General features: G+C 44.7%; 1 protein-coding gene across 1 annotated transcript; it reads right to left on the bottom strand.

Moving 5' to 3' along the window:
* Nucleotides 1-27,992, bottom strand: LOC126519844 (coiled-coil domain-containing protein 137-like). Its single transcript, XM_072285707.1, has 6 exons — nt 27,973-27,992; nt 27,051-27,190; nt 22,724-22,985; nt 6,681-6,772; nt 902-987; nt 1-192 (listed from the first exon to the last, which is right to left on the bottom strand). The coding sequence occupies exons 1-6, from the start codon at nt 27,990-27,992 to the stop codon at nt 1-3; spliced, it is 792 nt and encodes a 263-aa protein (XP_072141808.1).

A 27,992-nucleotide genomic window follows, 5' to 3' on the forward strand; every position in this document is an offset into this window, starting at 1 on the left:
TCATGTTGCGGAGGCCCTCCTGAGCGCCGCCTCGGCCTTCATCTTGCGGTAAAGGAAGACGGCCCTCTGGCGTTCCACCTCCAGTCGCTTCCGGTCTCCTGCCGAAAGCTCCTTACGCTTGACCGTCAGGTCTGGCTTGTCGCTGGTGTCGCCGGTCAGCATTTTGGTGAGCAGCAGCTCTTTCTTGCCAGGCTGCATAACAAGAGAGACGTACAGAGAAAAGCTTCACGGTGTGAAAGGCCCAGAGATTGGGCTGAGGTACATTTCTCTATAGACAGCTACTTCGCATCATGGAAGGGGGAGAGAGCAAGAAAGGGGTACGAGATTTGTGACAATGATGACAAAGAGAAAACACAACAGGCAGGTCTAGTCATAGGCCAGATGAGAGGCCTGCAGATATCCCAAGCCTTACTTTGACTGTTTAGTCGAAGTAAGGCCTAGATAAACTAGATTTGTAGTTACACGAAGGCCCTAATATAATGTCCTTTGACAACAATTATCTGTCAAGACAGGACAAAGAAGCAGGCGCTGATATTATATTAAGCTGGTGTGCCTTTAATGCAGGAAATATGCATAAGTACACATGAAACAAGGCCACAAGGAAAGGCCCAACAAGAACAGTGCTGACCTGCTACTGAGACATACACTTAAACTAAAACGCCACCTCAGTCTCGTTATAGTGGCACAAATGCTTTAGGTTTTCAATGTTTTCTGGACAAAGCTAGTAACCAAACATTCCAAGTATACCACTGAATGATACAGAGCAGAACTTGCAATCTTACCGTAGCATACGAGTGAGAACGAGGCAGTCGTAAGCATAAACCCTTCTTCTAACAATGTTTGCATGAAAAACATGCACAAGCCGTACGTTTCCCATTACGAACCAAGCACAACTGCTCACCTTGGACAGCTTGGTGCTGTCAGCCTTGCGGACGTGGGCCGTGATGTCCGGTGGATGGTGGACCACCTCGCCAAAGGCCACTTGATCTGGGCAGGGTAAGAAGGTGCACTTGAGCGCTTATAGTGGTCCTTCCCATGATGTTAACCAAAACATAGACACTTCTAGGAATGGCCAGGGCCATACTGAATTCTTGGTGTTTCGCTTTCACATTGCTTCACATTCACGTAACAGAAAAAAAAGGCATTTTTCTTTTCATTAGAAGCTTCTTTCACCATTCTCCACAGTACCAGGCAAACCCATAAATTCTGCAGAAGGTACATTCTCTTCATCCGTGCCTTCAATGTAAACGGAAGTAACAAACTCAACTTCCGCAATGTCACCAATCTCGTCATCGCTCGAGTCAACCTCCGAGATGTTTCTCTATGCATTTTCTCAAAAAGCTTGACCACGCATTGCCAGTCTCAAAAATGCAGTTTGTCAAATTGCAAAAATGCAAATTGTCAAGTTTCTTCTTATAGAATGATGAAGATGGCAGCACAACAAACTCTGCAGAACTGTGTGAGCAGTTCGTTAGCTAGTCAAGCCTTGCTGTGCACTGCTTTCCAAATGCTCCACCATGACGCTTTCTACACGTTTGTGACCCCGCACAAATTGTGGCACTGCAGTGGCTATCACTTAATCGGACACTGTAATATGATCTTGAGACACTCTTATGACCGTCGTATCAGCTGGTAATTTTTGGAAGCCATATACAGTGTCGAAAATGCTGAATGAAAATGGATAGATAGCTTATCTGCCAACACAAAACCAATTGCTACCGTGCTGAATATTTTGCGCATTAGTTTTATCAGCACTCGCTATACGGCACAGTAAACTCCACAGTTCCAAGATGAAGAGTGGAGAATTTGCCTGAAACCATGAAACTATGCAGCATCTGTATCATGCTCTGAGGAAAACGTACGAGTTCGCAATGTACACAATTGCGCACATAGTGTCTGAAAGGGTTAAGATCAGTCTGGCTTTTTTAGAATGCAATGTAACCCATATTTAGTGATAGAACTATGTACAAGCAGAACTGTCAAAATTCATACTGTAATCAAACTTGAAAGCATGCCACTTTGGTTAATTGGACTCCCACCAGTGCCTTCGCATGTGCCCAGTGATTACTAAAAGCTTGAAGACACAAGAAATTCAGCAGACGGTGCTACTGCTTTCCTAGGTGTGAAGCTGTTTTATATTTAAATTTATTTTCTCTTTTAGTGGCTGGTGCCCTTTCTGCCCTTAAAGCCATTCCTTCCTGCTTGTTTCATGTTGCGTCACGCTGAAGCAGCTTCTAAACTTGTTGGCTCTTTCCTTGCTTCATGCTGATTGAGTCGTGCTTCAAGAGCAAGAAACAACAATACATTACAGGCTACTTCAAGCAATAAAAAAAGGTTTGAATTCATTCATTTTGTTGTCGTTTGTTAATTCAACCTCTTGGGTAACTTGGCCAATTCATGCAGCAGTCCCACAAGAGTTGAATTAATGGGAGTTGACTGTATTGTTAAAGGATAGCTTCATCTTCATCCTCATTAGCTTATTTTATGTCCACTGCAGGACGAAGGCCTCTCCCTGCGATCTCAAAGTACCCCTGTCCTGTGCCAACCGATTCCAACTAGCACCTGCGAATATGCTAATTTCGTAGCCCCACCTAGCCTTCTGCCATCCTCGACTGCGCTTCCCTTCTTTTGGCACCCATTCTGTAACTCTAGTGGTCCACCGGTTATCTGACCTACGCATTACATGCCCTGCCAAACTCCATTTCTTTTCTCTTGTGTTGATTAGAATATTGGCTATCCCCATTTGCTCTCTGATCAATACCGCTCTCTTTCTGTCTCTTAACGTTACGTCTAACATTCTCCATTCCATCGCTATTTGCACAGTCCTTAACTGGTTCTGAAGCTTCTTTGTCAGCCACCAAGTTTCTGCCCAATATGTTAGCACCGGTAAAATGCACTGATTGTACACCTTTCTTTTCAATGATAATGGTAAGCTCCTAGTCGAGCTGAAAATGTCTGCTGTATGCACTCCAACCCAATTTTATTCTTCTGTAAGTTTCCTTCTCATCATCAGGGTTCCCTGTGAGTAATTCACATAGGTAAACAAACTCCTGTTGAAGGATAACTTACTAATGCAAGGACCTGTCTATATAGACAGAGCAGCTCCAGTTTTTTTTTTTTTTTCTTGGGAGGGGAGGGGGGACATGGAGCAAGAGGAAATATAGAAGGGGTCGCCCTGTTTTTCGCCCACTTCCGCATGGCATCTGCACACAGGAGTGAGCAATAGGAAAATAAAACAGCATTCATTTATAGTTTCCCGTGCTTCAACACTGCTATTAAAAAAGTCGACTCATCTATGTCGTAAACATCACTGCCATCGATTCCACCCTTTTTATGCCTAGCCCTTATGCATACCTAGCATCCCTCAAAAGCTGTATATTCTAGGACTACAGCCAAAGAAGGGTGAAAAGTTATGAAAAATACTAAGGTCAGTTTACTGGACAAAATGTTGCACTCTCAATTCAAATCTGCCTCAATTGAAAACAAACCTTTCACGTAAACATTGTAGAGGTGGTAGGCAAACGTAAATATGAGGATGTCGCTGCTTTTGCCACTTCTAGAAATTCCTATCTCAAAGATTGCTCATTGGGTTTCCCTGACTGGTTCAACTTAACAAGTAGCAGCTGGAAAAGTAGCAGCTGGTTTCTTGACAGCAATGAGCAAAATGCATGCGAGTCTCCCTCACTACACTGAAAATCCTTCCACATTTGGCATTGTTGTACTGGAAGGCTAACGTTCCAAGCATTACTTTTAAAACGTTACCATGCCTTGCTGTACCATCCGCATTTTTGAGGCTGCAAAATATGCACAAATGTTCGTCAATTCGTTCCTAGCTTGATGAATGCGTCCAGGAGCTTTTTCCAACTGCAGGTGGTTGAACTGAATCTGAACTTCATGTAAAGCAGCTTCAGCGGTCTCCTCCTCCCGAACTACCGAGAGAACTGGAAAGTTCAATGAAGTGGCTCAGGAAGGCAACCTGGGCATTTCTCAGAATCTGACACTTAAAAGAACTCTCAAGATGGTGTAGTCATCAATCACTGTTACAAAACATTTCCTTACTCTAATGAGAAACTCTTTTGTTCTTCCCCCAACTTTAAAATGCTCTGTTCTGTCCGAGTTTTTGATCACAAGATCATCATCCCTCTCAGTGCCAGAGCAGTTGTAGTCAACGGCTGGCTCTTTGTTGTTGTCTTTTTATTGCAGCTGTTTGATAAACCACAAAAGCAGGCACTTATGCAGCCCATTAGGCAGATCCAGGAGAAGGTGTACTTGAGGTTACTGACATTGCAGAAAGGTGTTTGTCTTTTCGAGTTCCTGAATAACAGACAACAAAGAGTCACAATGGGCCTCGCTCACACGGGATAAAATGAACATGAGCCTTTTTATCATTGCCGAGAATGTGTTTGGGTTCATACTTCTTGATACTGCCCTCAGACAGAGTTGCATCAATAGCAAACTAGGAAGTGTCCAATCTGGGTTTCTTTGTTTGGCTGTTGGTATGTGCTGCCTTCGAGGATTTGTGAGATTCCAGCTCTGGTTCATGTTGCTCCACTTCCCTGAAAAATAAGCTGTGCAGTGCTTGCCACAGTTCAACAACCTATTTGAGGCTTCTTTCAATTGACAGCCACCGAGCGTTGACACATTTAAAGCTTTTCTTGGGACTCTTTATCATGCATACTTCTATGGACCCTGCATCATAAAATGCATACTTCTCATTCCATGACTTCAGAATGCATGAAAAATCTCTAACGTAACTTGGAATAAAATTTAAAAGTACCACTTTTCTGACATGACATTGTGCAAACATTTTTTCGATAATGAGCGCACCACAAAAGCAACGCACGTCACGTGACGCATCTCACGGGCAAAGCACAGCACAAAATTATTGAACTGTACACATGGTGCTATGCAAGGCACCTTCTCTATGCCAATACCAAATTCAGAGGTGAACAAGTGTTCACTAGGACATAAAGGCACTAAGATTAGTTAGTCAGAAGTGAATATTTGTATTATTTCAGACCTGTTTCTTTCCTTAAGTGGAGCAAAAGGAAAACAAACTTGAGATTAAAGATGTCATTACAACAATTGTTATTAAAAAGCTTAAAAAAATCTAGCATTTCATGACGAAAGCATAGAAGTTGGGAAGCATGCTCATGTAGTGTCCCTTTGATGGGACACTTGAGGCATCAAAAAAATAAATATTTGTGAAATGGATTGCTGCTACAGCTTGGAATTGAACGCAGAACCTCGTGCTTAGCAGCATCATGCCATGGCTACAGAGCCACCATGGTGTGTTGCTACACTGGAAAGAGCGTCATGAGCGCCTCAATGACTGAAGGCCTCATGCTTCTGTAAACTCTCAGGAACTAATTGTCACAGTTCTTGTGTTTTTTTTTTCTTTTTACTTAGAGGGAATCATGTCACATACATTAGGTGTTTCTGAGCCGAGACTGCCCAGTCATACATTCAGGCTACGAGACTCGCGCAGACTGGAATTCACCCTTGTATGTTTACATGTGCCTAAATAAACACTGCACTCTACCCCAAGGTTCTTCTAGCAGGCTACGAGCAGCTTATCATTAACAGGCGATCACAAAAACTGCAGTTCAGAAAATAAAAGCAAGCAGACTGATTATGTATATTTTTCGGCACAGAATAAGTCGGCATTTGAATAATTCTTACAACCTTTTTCTGGTTTCATGAAATCATAATTATAAAAATATTACCATACTACTTTATCTGGAAGCATTGTCAACACAAAGAAAAGCACTTCATTAATCTGTGCAACCAGTCAATTTCTTGTTGGGCATGAACTTGCGAATCAAGTGGGCGTCCTTTTATTATTTGAAAGGTTGCACTTGAGAATACACAGAGGATGTAACCACGTGCACAAACAAACAAGTTGGCTAAGTGCATCATGTTTGGCACCACAAAGGCGCCAAAGTTTCGTACCTAATATGCTGAGGTTGACACCTCAAAATGCCGATTAGATGGGAAACTTTATGCAAAAGCTATAGTAGTGCTTATGACAAGCTACAGTGATGTTTCAACAGTGGATTGCTCAGGAAACCAGTTACAAATTAATTCATGACTATACTCATTAATTTATAACTCAAACAACATTTCATGGTGCTTTTCTTTTTGTTATTCTAATGTTCAGAAATAAAAGTGATCATGCTTTAGAAGAATGTAGAATGGAGTTTGGGCTTTCAAGGGTTAAGGACATTAAGGGAAAATACTTGCTTGAGCAAGGTTGAAAGATAAGCTTCAGAAATAAAAAATGTGTCATTCATAGCGAGAACTACACTTTCGTAAGTATGAAAAAGTTGAAAATAGAAAATCAGGGGGGGGGGGGGGGGGGCGCCAGCTATCTTAGAATATGGTATACCTTTCATGTTATGTCAGCAGTGGCTGATTCAGAGAGCAGCAGAGAGGGATGTAGCATTACGTCGATTGGTCCTTTTTGGCATGAGTAATTCAAATTAGGAACAGTGGGACCTTAGGTGCCAATTTTCTATACAGCAAAGTCATATATTGGCATCGAGTAAAGGATGGTAGACTTATAGACGAATAATATGATGATTTAACTTGGCTTAATATTTTTCTTTAGTGTCCGCTCAACAAGGATTGGTGATCTCACTGCTGCAATAACACTGCTCGTGGATAACCATGGCTCCTACCTTTGAGGTGGCCAAAGTCGCTTTGTTGATGCCTGGTGGACAGCTTCTGACGCTTCTTCTCCTTCAGCTTCTGCTCCCGCAACTTGCGCTTTCTGCAACAGAGTGTTGGCAAGAACGTCATGACGGTTTCAAGTGGCGAGTCTTATCATGGTCGTCATCACTAACTTATTCAACTGTTTGCCAATTCCACATCTCTCAGGACAAGCACACGTCAGTTGAGAAGAACCAATAAAAACGAATTATGAAAACAAACAAAGGGGGCACAGTATCCCATCAAAATCTCTTCCTCTTTTTGATATCTTTTTCTCAAAGTATTCAGGCAACTTTCTAATCGTTGCGTAGTCAGCTAAAACTTTCTTGTGATGACCGACTTTCCTGGAAGCTTGTGTGACTTCGTGTGAGCTCTTCTTGGCATGCCGGTAAGTTTATCTGTAAGTGATAAATTTTGCTTTTGAATATGTTCCTTGAGGTGGTGTCATTCATAGTGGCAGCGAACTTGTGTATACAAGTGCTGCTATCATTGTTAACATGAAACAAAATGTGAAGTATGTCCTTGTGTCATTTTTTTTGTTGGAAATGTGAAATAGCAATAGACACAATTATGAGGACATTACAAGCAGATGCAGGCATATGAGCTCTTGTCAGGCATTGTCTGCATTTTGGCACCAACGCAGCCAGCCAGTTTTCAACAATGATGCTCTAACATGAACAAAACTAGTTTCGTGCACAAATATCAACATTAAAGAAAAATAATGAGCATGGCTCCAGGACATCTTTTTTTTGCAAACTTGTGTTTTCTGCCTTGCCCAACAACTGCCGAATATGACGCCAAAGCAGTAGAATAAAAATGGCACCTGACGTGGAGGTGTAGTGAAAGGTCTTTCTGCAGGACAGACACAAGCAAGCCAATTCGCAAGTGAGTCAAAATCAAATTAAACAGCTCCACTTAAACCAACAAGCTCACAGCTGGCTGATTTCCTACTGTATGCAATCCAAGTCTCACTACAATTGAAATCCAACACTGCTCTTTGCATGAACATTAAAAAAAAATTTCAGGATACTAGCTTAAAGAGGGAAAACACGAGGAAGGGAGGAGATGGAAATTAAAGACGATGAGCAAAACAAGAACAAGGTAAAAGCGAGAGCCAACGTTTAGACAAGTGGACTTGCCTTTTTCACGAAAAAGACAAGTCAAAGACAAGTTGAAAAAGACAAGTTCACTTGTCGAAACGTTGGCTCCCACTTTTACCTTATTCTCGTTTTGCTCATCAGCTTAACAAGGTTAACTCACGTTATCCAGTTGTGAGCCTTAACAATAAGATAAATTTATTTTCTCCCGATTTCGGGCTTCAAATGCGATGAGCTCAACTAACAGGTGAAAGAGGTACACAGAAAGGCCGACTCCTTGAGTGGCCCAGGCAGGTAGATTTCAATAATCAAAGGGTCTGACGGTGCAAAGTTATGGGCTCTATGCTGCTGCCAATCGCATTCTCGTGAATGGCCCCAATGCCAACCAACGGCTATACCGTGTGTGCAAACATTTGTATTTCATTATTTGAGTTATTACAAATTAAAAACGATTTTGCAGTATTGTCGGAAGGCCGAAGCTTTGGCAGCGATAGCAAGGTTAAGCCTTGCACATGAGCTCCTCGAAGTAGGGCTGTGCGAATATTCGAAACTTTCGAATACCGAAGCGAATAATGTCATATTCGATTCGACCTTCGATTCGAATAGGGCTATTCGAAAACTTCGAATATTTTTGAAGTTTAATAATACCGGTACGCGTACATTTTTTGCAAGTTTATCTTTCTATATCTACCCTGGGTAGAGCATTTTCATGCCACTTCGCTGACGGAGCCACGACCGCTCAAAAGAAACAAGGCCGTGACCGAGTTTTGGACCTAGCATACGAATTCACGAACGTAAACAATATTGATAACGATAGCGATGGCTCTTCGGAAGTTTAAAAAAAGCGTTTACTATTGCATTTTTTGGCACTACATGTAACGTAACTGTAACGTCATCATAATATCCGTAGGTATTTATCTACCTAAAAGTACATATTATACTTTGTAATTGTAAGATATAATATAAATCGCCTTAACACCGACAAATAAAAAAAAAATGTTCGTCTTAGCGGTAGTAGGTATTTGGCGAAGCAACCATGTGCCTTCTATAGCTTCTTCTTTCAGGCTTGCGCTTGCAAACGTGGTCGTCGGATGTGTACGTCGCTTCAAGTTATCAACTTCAGTTACGCTTTAGTTGTTCATTTTGCTCGATTGCGCACACAGCCGAAGTAGCGAAACCATGAACGAATCGGCGCAGCGGGTGTTCCGGAGTGCCATCTGGGAGTTCTTCGATCGCGGAGCCAGTGACGCGACGTGCCACACGTGCAAGATGCACCTTAAGACGCCCACGGGCACTACAACCACCCTCGTCAATCACCTAAAGCGTCACCCTGATCCATTCAAGCAGTTCGAGATGCTCCGTGCTGCCGAAAGCTCAAAAAAGCCTGCAGGCCTGAAAAAGACGACGGGCACCAACAAGGCGGACGCAAGTGCTGCTAGCTGTAGCTACTTCAAGCCGACGTTGAAAGGTGACAGTCAGCGCGCAAAAACGTTAACAACGAAGGTTGCGCAGTTCCTGGCCACTGGCTTGCACTCTTATTCCATCGTTGAGGAGCCAGGCCTTTTGTCTTTGATGCACACAGCAGTGCCCGAGTACAAGGTCCCATCGAGGACTACGTTTTCTCGGAGTGTCAAGCCAGAACTTTACGCCAAAGAAAAAGAACGGGTCAAAAGTGAGCTGCGCAATCACTTCACTGACGGGACCCCATGCTACTCGGTGACGACCGACGGGTGGACGTCTAGGCCCGGGGATAGCTATGTCTCATTTACATGCCATCTCGTTGACAAAGAGTTCCGGCTTCACAATTACCACCTTGCGTGCCGGCACATGCCGGAAGGCCATACATCTGACAATCTGAAGCGCATCCTCCTTGACTTGGCAAAGGAGTGGGGACTGCCTCAAGATGTTCCAGTTTTCATTGTCACTTACAATGCCAGAAACTTCCTGGGCGCCGCATCGCAAACGGGATGGACAAGTATACAGTGCTTCGCGCATACGTTACAATTGTGCATCCAGTGTGCAAAGAAGGACACTCAGAATTTTGAGCAGCTGTGTGTCAAGGCCCGAGCAATTGTAGGGCACTACAAGAGGAGTTCCCAAGCCAGAAGATTGCCTCGAAGAGGTTCAGGTTAGCATGGGCTTGAACCCCCTTGAAGTGATTCAGGATGTTGCGACTAGATGGAACAGTGAATATGAGATGATGTCACGCCTTTTAAAGCTCCGTGTACCAATTTCCTTGAATCTGTCGGAACAGGACACATTGGAGAACCTGACTTCAAGTGAATGGCATCTGATGGCATCCATCCCATCAGTGCTAAAATGTGTTGATGATGCAACTAGAGAGTCTTGCTCCGAAAAGCACCCAACTCTTTCGCAAGTGGTGCCACTAGTGCATTGCATGCAACTTCTGCTCACTCAGCAACAGCAGCGTTGTGGGGAGGAGTCTGCATTTGCAGGAAACCTCCTTCACAGCATGAAGTTCAGGTTTGTTATAAAATTGCAGGTGACATATGCCTTGAGCACAGCATTGGACCCCCGATTTAAAGCCGTTTGTTATGACACCACAAGTGAGAAACGGTGGCTGAAAAATCTACTCTGCTCAGCTGTGGAGAAGAGCCCGCCTCCGGGGAGAGACAGCGAAGAGTCCAATGCACCTGCACAAGCTGTCTCTAGTGATGTGTGGGATGTTTTTGGAGCTTTGGCCTCTACCACCACTTCAAGCACTGGTTCCCAGCGACTTATGGAAGAGGTGGAGGAGTACCTCCATGCACCTGTTCGGCCCCGCTTGGAAAATCCTTTCCTGTGGTGGAAAAATTTCGGCGAAGACAAGTACCCGTCACTGTCCAAGCTAGCTCGGCTATGCCTGTCGGTGCCAGCAACCCAAGTGTCAAGTGAGAGGTTGTTCTCGTCAACAGGAAATGTTGTCACCACTAGAAGAGAACACCTTCTCCCCGAGCATGTTGAGCAGTTAGTGTTTATACATAGCAACATGCACTAGGATGCACAGTGGTCAGTGCACAGTGTCTGCACTAGGACGCACAGCAGTGCACAGTGGTCTGAATAAATTGAAAAATGAAAAGGTCTCATGCCTCATGTCTGTTTCTCATTGCCTCACATTTATAATGGTTCAGAAAATATAACTGATAAAACAGCTAGCAGCATTGTAACAAGATTATGTACTTCACTCCATCAATTTTTCTGTTGTGTACTAGGAGTCCCAAATATTCGCTTCGATTCGAAAATATTCGCTTCGCTTCGAAATTATTCGAATTCGATGACTATTCGCTTCGTATTCGCTTCGAAGTGAAAAAGCACTATTCGCACATGCCTACCTCAAAGGGTGTTCAAATTTACACCTGTGCTACATGTCGGCACAACGCAGCACGCAAGGCAACTCCTGCTGGACAGAAGGAACAGCATCCTGGCCACAACCGGGCGTCCCACAACACTGCCGTAATGAGAAGTGCCACCAATGGCATACCAGGCATTGCACCTCGATGGTGCAAGAGACGGCAAAACTGCCGGCGACAGTCAGCGCCAAGTAAAATATTAGGTAACGTTGGCGAAACGTTTACGGCTCAGGCCACACTGCACACACCTCAGCTCAGTAGGAATGCTAGTGGGATTAGTACAGTGGCGTGCACACAACGCTCGTGCCAGCAGTGCAAAACAGAACCTTGTTGCCTGACTCTGCCACCGAGCCACTTGAGCGTAGAGTTCATCGTGCACCCATTTCGTTTCATCATTTCTCGAGTGAACGCAACCTGCTTCTCTAATGAGCCTCTGCATGCGAGCTGCGCATCCGCTGTCAACGAAACAGCAGGACAAAAAGTAGCACCTTGAGCATGTGTATAATTGCCATCACAACGAAAAAGTGACCCATGTGTCCCGTCCGCTAATCGTTGCACACACACATGCAGTCTCACCTGCAAAAACACACCTGTGCTGCCGGGTAATCATCTGCTTTTCAAAGCACTGCGTCATCAACCTATTTCCATGTCCACTGCTGAACGAAGGCCTCTGCCAGCGATCTCTCATTACCTCTGCCTTGTGCTCGCTGATTCCAGATCATCCCTGAGAATTTGCTAATTGCACTACATTTAGGCACTATAGTCGACCTCTGATATTTTGACTCTGAGGGGACCGACAAATTTGTTCAAATGAAATTATTCGGTAAATGAAAAAGAACAAGTTGCAGAAAAAAAATATCGTAGTTTCACCATAAGGGCAAAACAATGAATGCAACAGCAACATGATAGAATATTACACGAAGTGTAAGACTCGTAGCTGTAGTGGCAGTATGAATTGGAGAAAACGAAAATCGACTAAGTAAAAACGAGCTGTTGTGCTAGGGGTCGGGTCTTCTGCTTGAATCGTGCCGTTGGACAATTTCATTTACGTTTATTAATTAAAGCCAACATCTCTCTTGGCGACTTTACCACCACTTTTCCGTGTCAGCTATGTTGTTTCAAAGGTCCTTCGTGGGCCGATTCCGGAGGAGGTGCTCAGTCGTGCCAATAAAATTGCATCATTTGAAGGATTCAGTTAGGTTATTGTCTTGCACTTTTAATATTTAAGTCTGAGAAGATTTCAGACAAAAGGCATACACTGTCGGTGTTTTGTTTCATGACGTTTGTGGGCTGCCATTCTCAAAATTCTGAGGAAAAATTTCATCAAGAATGCGAGACCTGGTATGAGCAACTTTAGTGATTTAATGGTGTGGCAATATAACCCGCATATACTGCATGTCATATAAGATGGCATGGCACATAACAAACATATACGTACCTAAATATATATGGAACCTCACACCGATGCCGACGGTAATCATTTGCTCGAAGTGTCCACATATTTGCTGTTGCAATAAAGACGGTAAGACACACAGCTGAATAATTGGAGAGTTTCTGCCCATTTCTAATATGCCCCCAAGTAAAATATGCGCCCACATTTTATGAGTCTAAAGTAGGAAACTAACGTAAAAATTACATTAAAGCTCCTAAAGAAAGTATAAATCTAAAATGTATCTGACTTTTTAGGAAGAAAAATGGGCAGAGGTCTATTATGTGCTGCACAATGGCTACTGGTTTCCCAATGTAAGGTTCGTCACATGTTCTAGAAATCAGTTTCATCACAATACAAGCAAATTATGCAGCAAAGCGTACGAACGCTGTGAACATGCTTTTGGTTTTGTATTTGATTGCACCGCGAAGGCAATTTTTAGTCAAATTTTCTTTTAAAAGAAATATGTTCCATAGGAGTCAGGTGTGCTCACGCTGACTGGTCAAGTTGAAGTTATCTGGCAAATTACAACTGTAGGATCAAAATGACAAAACTTTCCACCCATAGAAATGCATGGGTATTCGCCGGGACCTTCGGTCGGGATCGAATTACTAGAAATATCCATTTAAACGGAGTCAAGCTAACGGAAGACTACTGTATTAGAGAGTTTCAGTGCAAAGAGCAATGTGATATTGCGAATTGTGGGGCTTTGTGTTGTACAAAAAAAAAAGACAGTTGGTCATGAGATTTTTCAACAGGCTAGTAGTGAGTTAGCTGTCAGCAGTACCTCATTTCTTCAGTCATGCGATATGCTGAATGTTTTATTCTAATAGTGCATAAACTATCCATGGCATTAACTCTGATTAACATGTCCTGACTACATTTACTGATTTAGGAGCTGTTTCTTTAAGGGCTGAAGCAATGGTTGGCTCAACAGACTCTCTTATATTACCGAGACAAAAAAATGGTACTGTGGTTCAGTTGCATGCATGAGGATGTGTTGGGAAATGGGCACATTGTAGTGGCCTTTTCATTGGGAAGTAGCGTCTGGTGGCCAGCATTCTACTTGATACAATGGCATGGTTTCCACTAAAACAGTATGCATGATATTATAGTCATTTTTCTGCATTATCACGTAAGAACTTATTATTAAAACACAAGCACTTGTGTTGCAATACACAGTCACATCGAATGTGATCAATACGACTGAATGGTTGCAAAATTTGGAGAAAAGACAAGAAAATAAGATTTTTCCTTCTGTAGTGCTGCAACTATCAACTGCAGCACAGAGCTTGCGAGATTGCGTCAAGGTCTCGAGCATCGGAGCTTATGGCATCTTTGGACCGATGCTGTGACCCTTCGAGTCTGAGTGCACCAGTTGCAGAGGCACTGTGGATCCAAGGAGCAGATACCTCGCACCAACACAACAGGTCACCATTTTTTTTTTTTAGAAGCATGAGGAAAGGAAGTGAAACCTAGGGGAACTTCTGATAACATGGCCAGCACCACTGCGGATAATAATCGTCACCGTGAATTAAGCGAGAGTCCCCCTTCATCAGCTTACCCACAGGAATAGGTAAGTGGACGCAACTGGAAACTGACCAGATTTCTCAGCTGCTATGACAAGAATACTGGGAGCACCTCTCAGCGTTGATCTGGAGTGGAGCAATTGGAAATTGGCAACCCAGTGTAGCCAGAGTGCCCCTTTGTGACCACGAGAAAAAGACCTCCCTTTTGGGAGTGCTCTAGAGTGCTCGAAAGTGGCCATCCAAGTATGCCATTGCAGTCCAATCGAAAAAAAATTCAACGTTGAGCGGTACGCCAGGGCAGCTCCACCACTTGTCTAGCAAATATGATCAAGGTTGCCTGCATGGCAACCTGCATATTTCAATAACTTTTTGTACTATACTGGTACATGCGAGTCATGACTGCCACCTTACCGATATCCTTGACAGGAAAACTGCACAATTACTGCATTCTACCGGTACTAGTATATGTGGCGGAAGCTTGGATGTTAACAAAGATGCCTGGGAAGGACTGTGCAATGAGTGATGGAATAAGTGACAGGCATAACATTAGGAGCCCGGAAGACAGTGTTGCGGGTTAAAACCAAACATTGGTAACCAATATTGTAGGTGACATTAAAAGGATGAGGTGGAGATGGGCAGGCCATATAATGCATATGACAGGTAACTGGGAGTCTATTAGAGATACAGAATAGGTGCCAAGAGAAGAGTAGCCAGGGTGGAAGACAACCAGATGCTGTGATGAAATGAGGAAATTTGCAGGCATAGGGTAGTGTCACCTGGCGCAACACAGAGGTAATCAAAGATCGCTGGCAGAGGCCTATATCCTGAGTAGGATGATGATGATGATGTGATCAACCTTACCATATTTACTCTAATCTAACGCGCACTTTTTTTCCAATAAAATGGGTCCAAAAATTGCATGCACGTTAGAATCGAGTTACCATATCGCCATCGCCATTTCAAAATGGCCGCTTTGTACACCATCACAATCATCATCATCAGCCTGGCTACGCCCACTGCAGGGCAAAGGCCCCTCCCGTACTTCTCCAACTACCCCGCTCGTGTACTAATTGTGGCCATGTTGTCCCTACAAACTTCTTTATCTCATCCGCCCACCTAGCTTTCTGCCGCCCCCTGCTATGTTTCCATTCTCTTCAAATCCGGTCCGTAACCTTTAACGACCATCGATTATCTTACATGCCCTGCCCAGGCCCATTTCTTTTTCTTGATTTCAACTAATATCATTAACTCGCATTTGTTCCCTCACCAAATATGCTCTCTTCTTATTCCTTAACGTTATACCCATCGTTCTTCTTTCTATAGCTCGTTGCATCGTACTCAATTTAAGTAGAACCCTTTTCGTAAGCCTCCAGGTTTCTGCTCCGTACGTGAGTACTGGTAAGACACAGCTGTTATACACTTTTCTCTTGAGGGATAATGGCAACCTGCAGTTCATGATCTGAGAATGCCTGCCAAACGCACCCCAGCCCATTCTTACTCTTCTGATTATTTCAGTTTCATAATCCGGATCCGCGGTCACTACCTGCCCTAAGTAGATGTATTCCCTTACCACTTCCAGTGCCTCGCTACCTATCTTTGTACAGTCGAGCCCACTTATAACGGCCCCACTTAAGACGAACGCTCGCTTATCACGAACAAGTCCGGCGTGACCGTCAAAATATACGTTTAGGCTATGGCGCTCGGTCTCAGCTACAACGAACGCCCGCGAGCTTAGCCGATCGGTTACAGCGAACGCCTTGGTGTCGCGGACCACTTTTCACGTGGCGAGATCCGCCGACCCTGTGCTGTGCACGCTCCGAGAATTGGCTTTCCCGCGGCGTCTCGCCGGAGGCACGGAGGAGCGGCGATGCGGCGAGGGGATCGCGCGATAATGTGAGAGAAAAAAAAAGAGCCGGTCCAGCCCGCATGAGCACACGCAAGTCGAAGGGAAGCCTGAAAGTGACAGCTCATTCGCCATGGCACCACACTCGCCATCGTCGACGTCAGGGCAGCGGCGAAGTTTTCCACCAATTGACAACGTAGCACGTCATCACGTGCTTTCGTACCCTCTCCTCTACCTCCCCCCCTTAACGCCGAGCCTCACACCTCACATGACTGCGGGACAGTCTTTTTCGTGCTTGTGGTTGTGCTAGCGTTGTCTGCGTTGTTTCCTACTGGTGTGCTCCCGTGCCTATCCGAGATGGCAGATTCGCCGGCGTCTACTTCGACAGTGAAGCGAAAAGCTTTGGACTTGGCCACGAAACTGTTGATCTTGAAAGACCTTTCCCAAGGCGCGAAAAACCACGAACTGGTGAAAAAGTATGGTTTGTCGAAATTGACAATATCCACGATACTAAAAGAGAAGGACAAAATCTACAAGAGTGCCGCCCAGACTCCGCGTCGAGGAAGCGCCTACGGAAAGCCACATATGCAGACGTTGAAGACGCGCTTCTAAAGTGGTTCCTTGATGCTCGAGCAAGCAATGTTCCCATCAGCGGGCCGATGATGTTGTCCAAAGCAAAGGACTTAGCGTTCCTCCTGGACTTCCCAGATTTTTCTCGTGGCAATGGCTGGCTCCATCGCTTCAAACTCTGCCACGGAATTATTTTCAAGACCATCAACGGCAAATCGGCATCGGTAAGCGACGAAGACATCAACACGTGGATGTCTAAAAACTTGGCCCGCGTATCAAGTTACGCTGAAAGGGATGTGTATAACGCCGATGAAACGGCGCTATTCTATCAAATGCTGCCTGGCAAAACGCACGCTATGAAGGGTGACAAATGTGCTGGCGGCAAGCACAGCAAAGTTCGCATAACTGTGCTTTTGTGCACCAACATGGATGGAAGCGATCGATGCTTGCCATTTGTCATCGGCAAATCAAAGAGGCCACGTTGCTTCCGCACATATGTACCAGTGCGTTACAGGCATAACTCGAAGTCGTGGATGACACGCGAGTTGTTCGCGGAATGGCTTATTGACTTTGACAGCAGCATGGCGAAGAAAGGGCGCAAAGTTCTTCTGATTCTCGACAACTGTACCGCCCACCATGTCCAAGCTGTCTTAACGGCAGTTGAGTTGCTTTTTCTGCCGCCAAATGTAACTTCAAAAGCGCAACCGCTGGTCATGGGTGTAATACGGTCGTTTAAAGCGGCCTACAGGCGCCGTGTTGTACAGCGGATGCTGATTGCAGTTGATCGCCCCGCTGCCAATGTGCCTCTGCAGGTCTCGCTGTACTCGGCGATAGAAATGATCAAAGCGGCGTGGATGGAAGTGACACCCGAATACCATCCGGAATTGTTTTCGCAAGGCCGGCTTCGCCGACGCACCTGAAGCAGGCATTGAAGACACTGAACAAAGCCAGCCTGACGACGACCTGTGGCGACGCGTTGTTGACGCTAACCTGGCCGGCTGCGATCTTGATTGGCAAGATTTTGTTGATGTGGACGACGCTGCTGAAGTTGCGGAGTCGTTTTGCGACGAGACCGCCGTCCGGGAAGTGCGGGCATCAAGCGACGCCGAAGCATCGGACGATGACAACGATCCGTCGGAGCCAGCACCCGTAAGCGCGACCACAGCAGTGAGCCATATTGAGGCACTTAGAAATCTTGTGTATTTTAAGGCCTTGGGTGACGAACACATCGCAGCTTTGAACAAGCTTGAAACCGCCGTCATTGGGTGTGCTCTGACGAGGCAGACAACGATCACCGATTTTTTTTCTCAATAAATTTTTGTTTTGATTGATGTCAATTTTTGTGTGTGGCCCACATACCACGAACTTCTGGATAGAACGAACGAATTCCGCGTGACGCTCGGGTTCGTTATAAGCGGGCTCAACTGTACACGCTTTGAGCCAATGTTTGAGCCTAGCTGCCGTAGCTTCCTCCATGTGCTGTAGTAGGTGTGCTTAGGTAAGTACACTGTCCGTCTTCCCGTTTTCTGCATTTGCTTAGTCAGCTGGAAGTGCCGACTCCAAAGATACGCGATGCTGCAATTAAAAGGAAAGTGATCATGTGTGCCCGCATCACGGGCATTCGAAGTTCCTGAAACTTGCGTGCAGGACTGGCGCAAACAGAAGAGGAGTTCTACTCCAGTAGTTGCTGTGTATTTCGCGGCCACACGGACCCTATATTGAAATCGATCTGCGATGGAGAGAGCCTATGCATCTAGGCACACTGTGCTGTGTTCTCGTTGCTTAGCTTGCGTTCAAGCGAGAGGCCGCACAAAGGCCAATTCACTCGCTCCTGCTACAGCACTTCCTAACTCCAGCGTTTTGATAAGAGTTTCCGCGGTCACTGAGTGAGACGTGTTCATGTTTGCTTGTGAGTGCGTGATGCACTGCCTGTTAATTTAGTTAGTAAGCAAATGTTTAGAAGTTTATATGGCAGATAAAACTACTGTCCTGACTTTTCATATATCTGTCTACTAATTTGCTATCGTAATCGATGCTTCGGGCTTCAGGCAAAACTGCGACTTTTTCTATTTGTCGCAACTTTAGTGTATTGGGAGTAAATCCTTGTTTTTCCGAATTAGAGAAAGTTGTATTTCTGTATGAAAGAATGAAGTGCACGGTACTGTAAAGGACTTTGTTTATTTAGGTCATGGCAAACGGGTGCGCATTACAATCGAGGACATTTTTGTTTTTGTCTTTTTGTTGTTTTTTGGCACGGAAAACGAGTGCGCATTACAATCGAGGGCACGTTAGAATCGAGTAAATATGGTAGATGTAAGACCTTTCATGAGAGAGGCTTAACTCTAATAAAGCCTACATCTGCACTACCACGACCATTGTCTAGGCCAAGCCATGTTCCACACAAGTCAAACCTTCCACATCCTGACGTTCCTGCAGAGTCGCAGCACATTATGAGGAACTTGCATAGATAGAGAGGTCAGATTTCCCTATATCATCATCATCAGCCTGGTTACGCCCACTGCAGGGCAAAGGCCTCTCCCATACTTCTCCAACTACCCCGGTCATGTGCTAATTGTGGCCATGTTGTCCCTGCGAACTTCTTAATCTCATCCGCCCACCTAACTTTCTGCCGCCCTCTGCTACGCTTCCCTTCCCTCGGAATCCATTCTGTAACTCTTAATGACCATCGGTTATCTTCCCTCCTCATTACGTGTCCTGCCCATGCCCATTTCTTTTTCTTGATTTCAACTAAGATATCATTAACTCGCGTTTGTTCCCTCACCCAATCTGCTCTTTTCTTATCCATTAACGTTACACCTATCATTCTTCTTTCCATAGCTCGTTGCGTCGTCCTCAATTTAAGTAGAACCCTCTTCGTAAGCCTCCAGGTTTCTGCCCCGTACGTGAGTACTGGTAAGACACAGCTGTTATAAACTTTTCTCTTGAGGGATAATGGCAACCTGCTGTTCATGATCTGAGAATGCCTGCCAAACGCACCCCAGCCCATTCTTATTCTTCTGATTATTTCAGTCTCATGATCCGGATCCGCAGTCACTACCTGTCCTAAGTAGATGTATTCCCTTACCACTTCCAGTGCCTCACTACCTATCGTAAACTGCTGTTCTCTTCCGAGACTGTTAAACATTACTTTAGTTTTCTGCAGATTAATTTTTAGACCCACCCTTCGGCTTTGCCTCTCCAGGTCAGTGAGCATGCATTGCAGTTGGTCCCCTGAGTTACTAAGCAAGGCAATATCATCAGCAAATCGCAAGTTACTAAGGTATTCTCCATTAACTCTTATTCCCAATTCTTCCCAATCCAGGTCTCTGAATACCTCCTGTAAACACGCTATGAATAGCATTGGAGAGATCGTATCTCCCTGCCTGACGCCTTTCTTTATTGGGATTTTATTGCTTTCATAATGGAGGACTACAGTGGCTGTGGAGCGGCTGTAGATATTTTTCAGTATTTTTACATACGGCTCGTCTACACCCTGATTCCGCAATGCATCCATGACTGCTGAGGTTTCGACTGAATCAAACGCTTTCTCGTAATCAATGAAAGCTATATATAAAGGTTGGTTATATTCCGCACATTTTTCTATCACCTGATTGATAGTGTGAATATGGTCTATCGTTGAGTAGCCTTTAGGGAATCCTGCCTGGTCCTTTGGTTGACGGAAGTCTAGGGTGTTCCTGATTCTATTTGCAATTACCTTAGTAAATACTTTGTAGGCAACGGACAGTAAGCTGATCGGTCTATAATTTTTCAAGTCCTTGGCGTCCCCTTTCTTATGGATTAGGATTATGTTAGCGTTTTTCCAAGATTCCGGTACGCTCGAAGTCATGAGGCATTGCGTATACAGGGTGGCCAGTTTCTCTAGAACAATCTGCCCACCATCCTTCAACAAATCTGCTGTTACCTGATCCTCCCCAGCTGCCTTCCCCCTTTGCATAGCTCCCAAGCCGTTCTTTACTTCTTCCGGCGTTACCTGTGGGATTTCGAATTCCTCTGGACTATTCTCTCTTACAATATCATCGTGCGTGTCACTGGTACTGTATAAATCTCTATAGAACTCCTCAGCCACTTGAACTATCTCATCCATGTTAGTAATGATATTGCCGGCTTTGTCTCTTAGCGCATACATCTGATTCTTGCCAATTCCTAGTTTCTTCTTCACTGCTTTTAGGCTTCCTCCGTTCCTGAGAGCATGTTCAATTCTATCCATATTATACTTCCTTATGTCAGCTGTCTTACGTTTGTTGATTAACTTAGAAAGCTCTGCCAGTTCTATTCTAGCTGTATGGTTAGAGTCTTTCATGCATTGGCGTTTCTTGATCAGATCTTTCGTCTCCTGCGATAGCTTACTGGTATCCTGTCTAACGGAGTTACCACCGACTTCTATTGCACACTCCTTAATGATGCCCACAAGATCGTCGTTCATTGCTTCAACATTAAGGTCCTCTTCCTGAGTTAAAGCCGAATACCTGTTCTGTAGCTTGATCTGGAATTCCTCTATTTTCCCTCTTACCGCTAACTCATTGATCGGCTTCTTGTGTACTAGTTTCTTCCGTTCCCTCCTCAGGTCTAGGCTAATTCGAGTTCTTACCATCCTATGGTCACTGCAGCGCACCTTGCTGAGCACGTCCACATCTTGTATGATGCCAGGGTTAGCGCAGAGTATGAAGTCTATTTCATTTCTAGTCTCGCCGTTCGGGCTCCTCCACGTCCATTTCCGGCTATCCCGCTTGCGGAAGAATGTATTCATTATCCGCATATTACTCTGTTCCGCAAACTCTACTAATAACTCTCCCCTGCTATTCCTAGTGCCTATACCATATTCCCCCACTGCCTTGTCTCCAACCTGTTTCTTGCCTACCTTGGCATTGAAGTCGCCCATCAGTATAGTGTATTTTGTTTTGACTTTACCCATCGCCGATTCCACGTCTTCATAGAAGCTTTCGATTTCCTGGTCATCATGACTGGATGTGGGGGCGTAAACCTGTACAACCTTCATTTTGTACCTCCTATTAAGTTTCACAACAAGACCTGCCACCCTCTCGTTAATGCTATAGAATTCCTGTATGTTACCAGCTATGTTCTTATTAATCAGGAATCCGACACCTAGTTCCCGTCTCTCCGCTAAGCCCCGGTAGCACAGGACGTGCCCGCTTTTTAGCACTGTATATGCTTCTTTTGGCCTCCTAACTTCACTGAGCCCTATTATATCCCATTTACTGCCCTCTAATTCCTCCAATAGCACTGCTAGACTCGCCTCACTAGATAATGTTCTAGCGTTAAACGTTGCCAGGTTCATATTCCAATGGCGGCCTGTCCGGATTTCCCTATAGGTAGTGTGATAAATAAGAAATAATCATTATTTGCAACGCAATGCATCTTGAAGACCCCTGCGTGAAAAGATATCTACCCCTCCTGGAGTGCCTTCTTGAGCACCTCCAATGCAGCAGTGGTTACTTCCCTCTACATGAAGTACAAGCAGCAATGAAGATGTATGCCGACCAGCGAAAGTATCTCGTTAAAGAGGCACTAACTAGAAAGATAGGTTGAACTGTATTAGTATGTTACGCTTCTACAATAACATGAGGCCATAAGCAAGAAAAGATGCCATGACGAAGCGAGGGTGGCAGCGTCAACATAAGTTCTCATGTCGGCTCATGGTGACGTCACAAATTTAGACAGCATCTGTTATGGCCCAGTTAATTCTTTGTCGTTAAAGATGGACTATGTTTCATTTTAAGAGAGGCAAGGGTTGAACTCGGCAAGTTTCGTGAACATTTACTGCACCACAATGACCGGAACGTGAGAAAATGCTTTGAAAATGACCTCACATTGACATACCGGTGCTGAAGTTTCAGTGCAAGATTAAAGAAATGGAAGTCTGGCCTGCATTTTCTCTTCCAAGTAGACAACCTCTTACTGTGAAAATTGAATACAACAGAATATTTCTCTTTAGTGTCCCGCTAAGGCATGGACAAGTACGTGTACAAATGTGACAGGTAAAGGAAAAATGTTCCATCTAATAAATTGGCGAAGACGTATACAGAATCAGGTGCACAGCCGCCGACTCTGTATACGTACGAGTTGTAGTAAGAAACTGCACGGTCAGGACTCCATGCAGGCTGACTAACGAGGTGCATGTCACAGCTTAACACGGAGGCAAGCTATTCACTCACGCTCGCTTGCGGGCCCCATAGCTTTCGTCGAGCGCATCGCCACCCTTGGGGTTGACAACCGTGTGGCCTTGCTCGTCGTGGTCGATGCGCACGTTGAAGCGGTTCTCAATTTTGGCCTCGGTGAAGGCTGTCCCCGCCAGGTGGTCGAGGCGCTTGAGAAACTGGTCATCGCTTTCATTGGGCTGCTGCTCAAGACGCTCGGGCAGCGGCTTGAGTGGGCGCGTCATGCCGCGCTGCTCAGATTCCATCTTGCAGCGTTGCACTGCATAGAATGGTAAAAGACAGGGGTCACGAAAGCTAACAATTAATTAATTCCTCAAATGCCAAGGCTTTATGTGCCCAAACCACAATATTATTATGAGGCACTTTATAGTAGGAGACTCAGAATTAATTTTGATTGTACCTGCAGTTCTTTAGCGTGCATATAAATCTAAGCACGCAGCCGTTTTAAAATTTTGCCTGCATTAAGAAAGCAGCCGCTGTGGCAGCGATCAAACTCACGACTTTGAGCTCAGCTGCACAAATGTAAAAAAAAACTGCAGCAGTTGAAAAAGAATGTGTGGTACAGTGCCTGAAAGTTTGGTTCCTAATAAACAGTCGCTAGGCTGAGACATGGCATTACGTTGAGACAGGGCACAATGTTGAGAAATGACAATGTCCAGAAACGTGACACAAGTTAAAAAACACATTGTCATGTTCATACCACTGCATGACTCGCATTTTGAATGCAGTCAATTGCATTGTGTTTCCACTCTTCCATGAGATGTACTCGCAATGTCAAATCATTTGTCCAATCGTCGTTACCTATTTCATGAATGCCACAGCTGCCTTCAAAACGACAAGCACTTCTGATCGGCTGCACATGACATGTGCAACAACGTCTGAAACGGTTCGAATGACTGTCGATTGTCTGGAAGGCTTCACAACGCAGCCCAGTTAGAGTTGAGTTGGGTGTAATGTAATTGTGAGTCATGTCAGTGTGAACTGTACTCTTTCTTTAGCAGGCACAAGTCATCTAATGAAACCTTAAATTTCTCCAGGTCTTTATCACCTGTCTGCATGCCCATGTCGGTCACATCCACACGACAATACAATGCCCTAACACCACATCGAGACCTCAGCAAACGTCTCAATACACAGGGCACCGACAAGTACAAACAACACAAATCATATGGTGAAATTTCTCCATATTTACCAGTGGTAAACTCAGACAGGACAGATAATAATATATGAGGGACAAATGCAGCGCATCAGCTAGTATTTTCTATGCAGCAATGCTCACAAGATGCACAAAGAGTAAGTGGCAATTGTCGTACAGGATCATATCCTTCAAACTTGCGCTTGTGCACAAGGCAGACATTTTTTTTTTTACGGAACTACACACAGAGCACTAATGCAAATACAGTCGAATGCCTTTACGATAAAATGACCTATATAATAAAAGAACTTTAAAAATCCCGGCCTAATTCTTATTTCTCACAGGTATTGTGAAAGCCCTACAACGAAGTTGCCTGTGTAAAAAATAAATGTAGGAGTCCTCAACTGTCGATTTGTTGCTTTACAACGAACGCACTCTCTCGGTCATCTACGTTCTGTACATTGACCTTCGCTTAACCCGACTGATGGTTTGGCGAGCTCATTGCCGCTTTTCTTGTCACCCTGCACCGCCCATCATGCCCTGCTGAACCGTTTTGTATTGTGTGAACAGTATGTTCTCATTTGCTTTATGTCATGTTCCTACCTTCTGTTATGTAGTCTTGTATTTGCGCATGTCGTGTCTAGGGACCTCTTGCTGGTAGTGGTTTGATTAAGGTTTAGTTCACTGCTTTCTGTTTCTTGGGTGCAGTAAAATTTTTGTGTCGTATATGTCCAAACTGCTTCATCATCTTTTGGAGCGCTCCCTCTGGGGTTTCGCATCAGAGACACATTCCAAATACAGTCGAACCCAGCTATATCGAACTCGCAAAAAAAAGCCTATCGTTCCGACACAGAGCATAATTCAGTATAAGCCTGATGAAGAATTGGATATCATAAAAGCACATACCATTTATAAATCACTTTATCGATGAAACAGCTTAGCTTCGCATGGAACAGTCCTGTATTTTCTTCTGCTTGGGCAGTTTCGCTGCCTGTGACGCACGCACTTCTACAGATTGTCTAAGAAGTCAGAGCAGCTGAGGCCGCAACTTTCCACATTCGCACAGAAGCACCAGACTAGTGCGAATGCACCAATCACTTCGGAGGACGTGGGCAAAGGACCATCATTGTTTTCCTTACCATACCCACTTTGACTTGTGCTCAGTACAATGTCGGCAACATAGTCTTCGTTTTTGAGCTCTCCCGTGGTCGCGACACCATAATCTGCACTCACAAACTCGCTGACCGTTGATTCGTCAACGGCTTCGGGAAATTCTGACAGCTCAGTCTAAACTTCGGCAGCACCAGCAGCGGCTTTGTCGCACTCATCAGAATTTACAGTCACCACCGGGCACGTGGAAGTCGGCACATCTGAAGCTATTTTGGATAAACCACTTGTACACGGCCGTGTATACTCGTAGGGTGCTACGGGCACTGGGTCGCGAGTTTGTCCGCTTTAGCCCTAATCTCCCCTTATTCTTCAAGATCCTGCTGAGAGTGCTCCACGGAATCTTGCACGCTCTGGGGCATCCGACTTCTCACCGCGTTCGACCCGATTTATGATTTCGATCTTCACAGCGAAAGGTGAATTCTGCCGCTTCATCACGGCAACACTGTGGGAGAAGGTGCACAAAGCGTAAACAGAATTAACCCAAAAAGCAGCGAGACAACTTGACAACGTTGAACTCATACTTGCGCCATCTTGCACAACCAGGGCACGAGAGCCTCTGATTGGCTGTCAAGCGCTGCGGGCGGGCCAGGATAATTTTTTGCAGGGGGGTGTCGACGGCTCGCTCGACGCAGCACGGTCACGGTGGGGAGAGCGGTTTAATGGAGCCGGCGGTGCCAGGTTTTCCTGCCACTGCGAGGGAAAGCCAACTTCTGGGGGCACTTTTTTGCCGCATGACGTTCGATATATCGGGAGTTGTTGCTATTTTTGTTCAATCTAAGCGTAAATTTTGATATATATACTTATTGTAACTATACCGTATTCAGAAATTGTTCGATATAAAGAATAATTCGATGTAAACGGGTTCGATATAGTCGGGTTCGACTGTATATTGACGGTTTCACTCGTGCGATAACAGCAGCGAGAGAGCGGCCCCAAGAAACTTCCGGTGACGGGCCTTACCAGTCTGCTGCGCCGGAACATAAAGCGTGTTTTTAAGTTCCTCAACTGTGCAAAAAGTCTATTTTTAAGTTTTGAGATAAGACATGCATTACGCCTTAAAATTAATACACAAAATTTCTCGTAGAACTTATGGCAACCTTGACTTGTAAAATTGTCATTCTGTACAGAGGAAAAGCCTTGAAAATCTGCGGGCTTAGATTTTAATGAACTCTTGCTACTCGGTATAGCCAGCAATGCTTTTCTTGATCACTAGACTTAGCGGACTACGTCAGTGAGCAAAACCAGAAGTCGTCCAGGGCCTATGTTTGTAAACAACGAAAAGGTCTGTAAAGAACCTGCACCACAGTGCCAAGACAAGAGAAATGCAGATGAGGACAGCAGACAGTTGGGGTAAGATGAGACAAGAAAATTCACAGGCATAGGAATTGACAGGCATAGAGTCCTGTCTGCAACTGAAGTGCAAGACAGGGTCGATTGTAGATCGACAGGAGAGGCCTTTAACTGCAGCAGACAAACAGACTGCTGGTGATGATGGTACTGTCATGAAGTGATGTGCAGGCAGGTGACGAACTGAAGAAGCAACTCTATTGGATGAATTTAGGAACGCTAAACAAAGATACAAATATGCAGCAGCGAAATTGAGAGCATGGTCGTCTGCTAATGAATTGAACAACACAGCTTCCAGTTGGCCACTATTTCGCCGTTCTGTCAGGCACTCTAGGTCAACTGTAACGGTCTTCAGGGACCCAATTAAGCTGCCCAGTGCGAATTTTAGCCCTGAAGACCATCCTGGTTTTCTGAATAAATAAAGCTTGATTGATTGGTTGAAAAAAAAAAAAGACTGGCATTAACTGCAACAATTCTGGAACTTCCCTAAATGCATTCCACAGAATTTGATAGAAAGAAGGCTGTCCTTGTGGAAAATGGCTGTAATATTCATGATACAAGACAGTTTTCATTTCCGACACAAGTCTCTTCACAAGCTAAGGCCCTCTTAGCAAGCACTATCACAAGAGGAAACTAGAAGTTCAAGCCGGATGAGGCCTTTGGAGTGCTCACCTGAGATGAGGTTCTTGGATGCCTTTCGCTTCCTGCGCCGCTTCTCAGGCTCGTCGCCGTCATTCATGCCATCGAACAGGACCTTGAAGCTGCATGGAACCTCCTGTTCCAGATTCTTTGGGGGTCGGTTTGCACGGGGACTGCAACAAAAGGAAAGTACCACAGGCACATCAAACGACGGCCTTCTACCACTGAGACCACCCCCACTACGCGAAAAGATGAGGCTATCTTTCTTATTACATGCCTACCTGTGAACATTAGTATTCATATTAGTATTTATAAATACACAAAACTGAGAAAGGGGCACTGAGGGGAGGGGGGGATTGCACCAGATCTTTTTTTAACTTTTCCCTGCGCAGACAGCTTTTGTAGGATAAATATGCGCTTTATTTGTGGTCATTTACTTCTAGATGCCCCACACAAGCAGCCGCAAATTTGATATAGGAGAGACTGACAGTTAGCAAAACATTGTTTTTAGACAACAGTGACTTTTTTCAGTGACTTTGCTGATGGCAACTTGACCTGCTTCAGGAACTTGCTTGCATAAATTTGCTCAAAGCAAGTACGCCTCTCATGTTATTTCACTAACTTCTGTTATCTCACCAAATCTTCTGTTATCTCAACAGAAGATTTGTAGAGCAACCAGTGAAATCCTTTCAAAAACAGAATTTTTTGTTTTTATCTCTAGGCAACTTTCATAAAATTGTAAAGCAAGTTTAAACTCATAAATATTTTTAGAAATTCGGGGGAGTAGTCAATATAATGTTATCACGTGAAAGCAGAAATTCTTTATCTGCAGATAGGCCAGCACCTGCCTGAAACACAGAATGACAATATAAGCAAAAGGAAGGAAGGAAACACAGGCGCAACCCACTGAAGACTGACACTTGTAGAAGCCAACCTCGACATCCTCCTGGCTGACCTGTGGAACACAGACCTCAT

The sequence above is a fragment of the Dermacentor andersoni genome, unplaced genomic scaffold, assembly GCF_023375885.2.
Source record: "Dermacentor andersoni unplaced genomic scaffold, qqDerAnde1_hic_scaffold ctg00000039.1, whole genome shotgun sequence".
NCBI lineage: Eukaryota > Metazoa > Arthropoda > Arachnida > Ixodida > Ixodidae > Dermacentor > Dermacentor andersoni.

Bases quoted from the DNA above. Each gene is read 5' to 3' on its own strand.
- LOC126519844 (XM_072285707.1), bottom strand. From the start codon at position 27,992: ATGAGGTCTGTGTTCCACAG. The intron at 988-6,680 runs GTAGGAGCCATG...TACCCTGCCCAG, and splicing joins CGACTTTGGCCACCTCAAAG to ATCAAGTGGCCTTTGGCGAG. The intron at 193-901 runs GTGAGCAGTTGT...CTTGTTATGCAG, and splicing joins ACAGCACCAAGCTGTCCAAG to CCTGGCAAGAAAGAGCTGCT.